At 63.6% G+C, this 6,190-nt stretch overlaps 1 protein-coding gene across 3 annotated transcripts in view; it reads right to left on the reverse strand.

Moving 5' to 3' along the window:
* PDE10A (phosphodiesterase 10A) overlaps positions 1-4,130 on the reverse strand; it is a 293,855-nt gene extending 289,725 nt beyond the window's left edge. The window contains exon 1 of one of the 3 annotated variants that reach the window (XM_047734525.1): positions 3,250-4,130. In XM_047734525.1, coding sequence (XP_047590481.1) covers positions 3,250-4,129 — 880 coding nt within the window. In that variant the 5' untranslated portion in view covers position 4,130. Of the gene's footprint in view, positions 1-2,352; positions 2,384-3,249 lie in introns of those variants that run through there. The other 2 variants (XM_047734526.1, XM_047734528.1) reach the window with 2 other exon arrangements.
* Positions 4,131-6,190: the final 2,060 nt, after the last annotated feature.

Here is a 6,190-nt window from a genome sequence, read left to right on the forward strand (position 1 = left end):
TTTTCCAGAAAACTGAAGCATATACCGGTCTGTCGCAGCATGACTTCTTGACTTTGCCCTGCACACACACACACACACACACCCACATGCATGTGCGCGTGCACACCCATGCAAAGCGGAATTCTCCATTCTCTCTAGAAGGATCTGGGTTCTCCAAGTGCAGAGATGGCTTTCTATCCCAGTCAGCAACTTTGGAAGCGTTGATATGCTGAAGCCCTGAGCCTGAGAACAAGGTCAGAGGTCAACATTTAAAGGTGGACGGCAGATGAGGGGGGGGTCAGGCATGACCGGACACGAAGGCAGCATGACCGCCGACCTACGAGCTCTGGACATCAGCACTAATAAGCCTGCTTCCAGGAGGCCCTCTCCTGGTTGGTGAACTCCTCATGGACCGTGGCCAGGCCAGGGCAACACCTGGCAACTGTCAATGTTTTTAATAAGAGTTTGCTCTGTGCGTTACTGAGCAAACCAGTGAGTCAGTGCGGACCAAAATGCAAAACCCAAATGGACAGGAATGGAACCAGGATATCCAACTTCCAACCCATGATTTGCTTTTTTGGGATGATAAAAATAAAACCAGCGTTCCTAGAAACAGGAACTGGACACACCAGCCTTTATGTGACAGCTTGATTGTTAGACCCAGAAGAGACCATATGGAAAGGCAAAAAGAAAAGGGGAATAAATGTGCAACAATTAAGACACATCTGTATACATTTAGGCATTTTTCCATTCTTACAGAATCCAGAATTCATTCTTATCGACAAACATCAAAAAGTCTGCCAGGATTCTGGTACTTCACCAATTCAGACAGCTGTGGCTTCTCATGCAGCGAGACAGAAACAAAGACCCTAAAAGTGTCAGAGCAAAAACCAGCTACTGTCCGTTGAGCGTCCATTCGGCATCTTCCCACCTCTGCCCAATAATAGATCGTGTTGAAGAGTACTTTCATACTTAGCACCTTAATAATGTCCCAAAGAAGACCTTGTAGCCTCGTGATCCCATTCAAACCCCAGGCTACTCCTTACTGACTTGGTTCCAGGGATGAAAACACACACAAAGACAAAACCCCGCAGTTCTTGAGTGTGATTATCACGCGGCTTCTCCCAGTCAGAACTTCCTGCAGAGTGGGTCCCTTCTGATGGCTTTCTTCTCTAGGTCCTCTGTCCTTCCAAAGGGAAAGCCTGCTGGGAACCCCCTAGTTCAGCCTCATTCAACCTGGACTGTTCATCTTTATCCTGTCCCACAACATCCCTGGCAAGGTACCCCCTCGCCCTCTCTCCCAAACTAACAAAGACCACTAACAATAAATACAAACAGAAACCTCATTATTTTAGGAAACCCTGTTCCACCCAAATGCCCACACCCCTGTCCCCTCGCCACTGCCCTCTCCACAAAACAATGCTCCTCACAGGCAAGGCATGGCACCCTTCCATCCCCACACACAGCCCAACCGCCAAAAGTGAAACATAGACGTTTATTTGGAATGCACAAATGCACGTGGAAGGGGACAGACAGGGACCCCAGTTCTAGGCCCAAGACTTAACCAATAGGCTTCAGAACTCGTGGGGAGCTCCATGCTCTCCCCCCACCTTCAATTACTGGCAAATCTGTGCCCCTTTCAGTAAGTAAAAATGTCCACATCTAAGGGCAGCAAGCGCGAGGTCCTTCGTGCCGACCACATCCCTCCCCAAATGTAGCATCTAAAAATCAACCAACACCAGCAGGTGGGGGCCTGAGGAAGCAGATAACTGGAAGCTATGTCTGACTAGGGGAGACTCCAGGATGGAGGGGTCGGGGAGGGGGCCCGAGGACCACGCCTAGCGGTCCTAGCAGGTCCACGGGCAAGTACGCAGAATCAGCCGCTGGCAGCCTGAGTGCGCGCGGTGCAAAAGGCCGCTGGGCCACGCGGTCTCGGCGGATCCCCGCACCCCGGAGGCGGGATCGCTGGGGGCTCTAGGGCCCGCGCAGGACACGCTCACAGGCCCAGGGGCTGCACCCCAGCGGTGCTCGGGCGGGCAGTGTGCCAGACAAGTACCATCAGCGAGGGAGGGCTGGACCCCAAGAGCCCAGAGGTGAAGACTGGCGAGGGCTGGGGCGTAAGCGGCGGATGGGAGCAGGAAGCCAAAACGCGACCCCGGAGAGTCTGTCGGGAGAAGGCGCCGCGGAAACGCGGTTCCCTAGCGAGCAGCAGACAAAGGCTCGGGTGCGCACGCGGTGGACGGTGGCGCCCGGGCTCCACGTTTCGGGCCGGGAAGAACCGTGCCCAATCCAGCTGGCGCCGGAGTCACCCCGTGCCCCGCGGATGCGGCTTTCGCCACCCCCCACCCCCAGCCCCGGGTCTCCCGTCCTCACCTGGCTCGCCCTCCATCCACAACAACGGCGATCCCCTATCCTGCGCACCGGGCGCCTCTTGCCTTAACATCTCCCGCCTCCTGCCTTCCAGCAAACCTCTGCCTTGACTATTCTGCTCAGCCTTGCCCCCCCCCTCCCCCGCGACACGCCTTCCACCACCCCTGCTCCAGCGCTCTCTCAGCCCCGCACTCGGGGCTGGGGAGGCGGGGCGGCCTTAGGCGGCCCGGGGGTCCGAACCCGCGACGCCTTCCTCCTCCACCCTAACGCCCCATTGTCCCTCCATTTACCAGCCTAGGCACCAGCTAAAACCTCGGGATCTGGAGTAAGTGGACAGTGAAGGTGCACCCGTTTCACTCCGCCGAGTCCACGCTCCGGAACAGGGTCACTGCAGCGGGGGTGGGGGGAAAGCGACTCGGGCACCGACACCGAACCCGGGGAACCGCCTTCACCTTTGGGAGCGCGGAGCTCCGGTGTCCTGGCCTGCCCTCTCCCGGCCAGGGGACCCCAGCGGGAGGGACCCCCAAGTGGAAGGCAGCGCGAGCCTTCCAGCCTCACTGGCCCCAGGCTAAGGTGAGCGGAGCCTGGCGTAAGGGGTCAGGGTAGAGACTGCACCAACGGACCGGGCAAGCGTGGCCACAAGCAGTACCGGGGGACCCGAGGCGGGCAGCGGGTCCCGTTCTCACCGCGCGGCGCCCGCCGCCCTCCCGGGTCGCCCTTCCCCCCGCACGCACGCGGAGCCTAGGAAACCCCGGTGTCCCGGAGCCGGCGGACGCTCCCGCGCGCCACCAGGGTGCCTCGAGCTTCCCGTCCTTCCGTGGAGCCCACCGGGCGCCAAAGGCCCCGGACACAGCCCCCTGCGCGCCCCCGACCGCGGGGAATGAGGAGCGCGGCACTTACTGGGGCTCAGGAAACACTCCGTCAACCTTCGGAAGCAGCTCGCGTTATTAGAAGGTCCATCTTCCATGTCGGAGCCGAAGAGCAGGGGGGACGCGGCAGCGAGGGCGAAGCCGGCGCCTCCGGGCCGCGGCGGAGTTCGGCCGCCGCCGCCTGGGCTGGGGCGGGGGCAGCCCCCGCCGGCACCCGGGAAGCCGGGGGAGCCCGCGCGGCGGGCGGCCGGGCCGAGCGGGAGCCGGAGCCCGGCGCGGGCTGGGAGCAGCAAACCCTGGAGCGCGGAGCAGAGGAAGAGCCGCCGCCGCCGCCCGCCGCCGCTGCCACCGCCGCCGCGGGGACTACTGCTGGGAGGGACGCTCAAGGGAGCTGCCTCTTGTCCTCCTCCTCCGCCGCCGCCGCCAGCATCGCCGCCGCCTCCTCCTCCTCGAGCCGCCGCCGCCGCCGCTGCGCCCTCCCTTCCTGGGAGACGCACGGGGAGGTGAAAGGCAGACGAGGAGGGGAGAAGAGAAGGAGGGGGCGGGGGGGGCGGCGGCCAGAAGTAAAAGGAAGATGGAGAGGAGGAGGGGACAGGGGAGGAGAGGGCGAGCGCGAAGGGAGCGCGGGCTGAGCCCCAGCCGCCGCTGCCGAGCGAACACAGGGCGCCCGGGCCCCCCGCGGGGCTGGCGCGGCCTGCGGAGGAGGGGGGCGGGCGCGGGGGCGCGGCGCGCTCGGCCCGGCCTCCGCCGGGCGGCTCCGGGGCCCGACCCGGGCCCACCGCGCTCCCCCCGCCGGCAACGCCGCGCCAGGGCTCCGGGCGGAGTTTGCCGGGGCCCGATCCGGGCTCGTCCCCGGCCGCTGGCAGGGGGGCGTGGGGGCGGGGAGCGAGCGGCTCTACGGGGCTGGCCATGGCCCTCCTCCCCGGGCCGCGGTGGGGCAGGCCGCCGGCGGGAGGGGCGCGCCGCGGGCCGGGACTCGGCGGGCTCCGCCCCCGCAGGACCTGCCTCCCGCGGCCGGTCGGCCCGAGCGCCGCTCTGGTCCTCCTCTCCGGTCCTCCGCGCCCCTCCCGGCCCAGTCTTCACATCGCGTCCCGCTCTGGGTGCGGGAGGACCTGGGGCCGGGCGCGAGTCCCCCCGCGGCGGCGCCTGTCTGCCGGCTGGCGCGCACAATCGGCGTGCTGCCGGCCCGGGCGAGGGGCTGCGGAGACGCTGCCGGCGAGCGTGGCGTGGTTTGTGCGCGCTCCGGCGGCTGAGCCTCGGCGACTGTTCGAAAGCAGCGGAGAAAAGCGCCGCAGTGTCGCTGCCCGTGGAGGAGGTGGCGGCGGCGGCTGCAGAAGACGTCCACTGGCGGAGCGGGCGCTCCCCACGCCGCCGCCGCCGCCCTCCCCCACGTAGCGCGCCCCGCCGCTTCCCGGCCCCAGGGCGCCAGGCCCCCGCACCCCGCGGCCCTCTGTGGACGCTGGGCTCCCGAGCCCCCGGGATGGGGTGGGGGGCAGGGGAGCTCCTGCGTCTCTGCGGGGCGTCGCCACATCTGGGTCTGGTGTTCCGGATTCTAAATTCGCCGCCCAGCAGCAGCTCCAGCTGTGCGCTGCTGGGCTAGCCACGTCGGCCTGTCCCTTGCCCGAGCCAGGGAACCCTCCCGGTGGCTGGGCAGCAGCTCCAACCGAGCTGTGCTCAGAGCTCCCGGGAGAGGAGTTAAAACTCGGACGTTTGGTTGGGGTTGAAATCGACGCACAGTGTTTCCAATAAACTCAGAAAGCCTTTTCATCCCCCAGGACTCCCTTTGCAAAACACACTTTAAAACGAACTTCGTGCGCGTCGCCCAGTTTGCCCCGGTAAGAATGGAAAAGCCAACTATGGCTCAAAAAGAAAAACTGCGAGATCATCCCCCCAAAGTCCTCAGTACCACCTCTTCACCTGCGGCTTTTTGGGACAACAGCCTCCGCTTCCATGCCCCCTCCTTCCCAGCCCCGATTCCAAACAGTTGCTACTGAACTGAAGGAAAATGTGCCGCCCAATGGGCGCTCGGAACACGGAGCCGCTCGAAGTTTGGGAAGTTGAAGCGCGAGAGCGCACAGATGCGCGGATGCTTGCGTCCCAGCCGGAGAGGGCTGCGCGGGGTCCTCACTGCACTCGGGGTCCGCGCGGTGGGACGAGCTGTCCAGACCCCCTCGACTCGGTCACCTTCCCAGGACTGGAGCACGCGCACCGAAGGCCAGCTTCCACAAAGGGCAAGGCGGCGACCTGGGCGCGAGGCGCGCGCGGCGGTGCAGCCGCTTGGCTGACACAGGGTCGGAGGCCAGGGGTGCGCCCGGCCCCGGGGCCAATTCTCGTTTTCCACGGCGGTCCGTCCATTTCTCAAGTGTTTTTATTTTGAAGTGTGCTCCAGATTCTCCCCTAGTCTCTGTTTTCCCCACTCCCGTCTAAACAGTCTATAGTGGAGAAAAGCACATTTGTATCTGCACCAAACTGGGCAAGTGGGGAGCCTGGGACTTGGTGCGACTCCCCTTCTCCCAGTAAAGGCTGAAGGCGTTTCTGCAATTGCGGGGCGCACTCCGAGCGTCGCGTGTAACGGGCGCCAGCCCTGGCTGTCACTAGGTCGTAATCCCTAAATTTGCGAAACAGGAAAAAGATTCTGGTGACCCTTACCTTACAAAGTGGGTATTTTGCTGTTGCCTTTGCAGTTTTTCGACGAAGGAGAAACTAGAACGATCAGTCAGCCTCCCGGGCGACGCGCCTGAGAGGCGCAGACTGGATCGTTGGGTACCTCTCCGGGCGTCGGGAGTTTGCCCCAGCTGCGGGCTGCGGACCTGGCGGCGCGGGGAGGGTCTGGGGTGAAGGGGGGCTGCCCAGGGGCTGGAGAGCACATGCTTCTCCTCAGAGAGCTTGAGGTTCATTCCTTCACACGCAAAAGGCTTCTCCTTGTCGTTTACGTTTCCTTTGTTGCCTTTTGGAAAGATTAAAGTGGCTTT

Source organism: Lutra lutra, chromosome 6 (assembly GCF_902655055.1).
Source record: "Lutra lutra chromosome 6, mLutLut1.2, whole genome shotgun sequence".
NCBI classification, from domain to species: domain Eukaryota; kingdom Metazoa; phylum Chordata; class Mammalia; order Carnivora; family Mustelidae; genus Lutra; species Lutra lutra.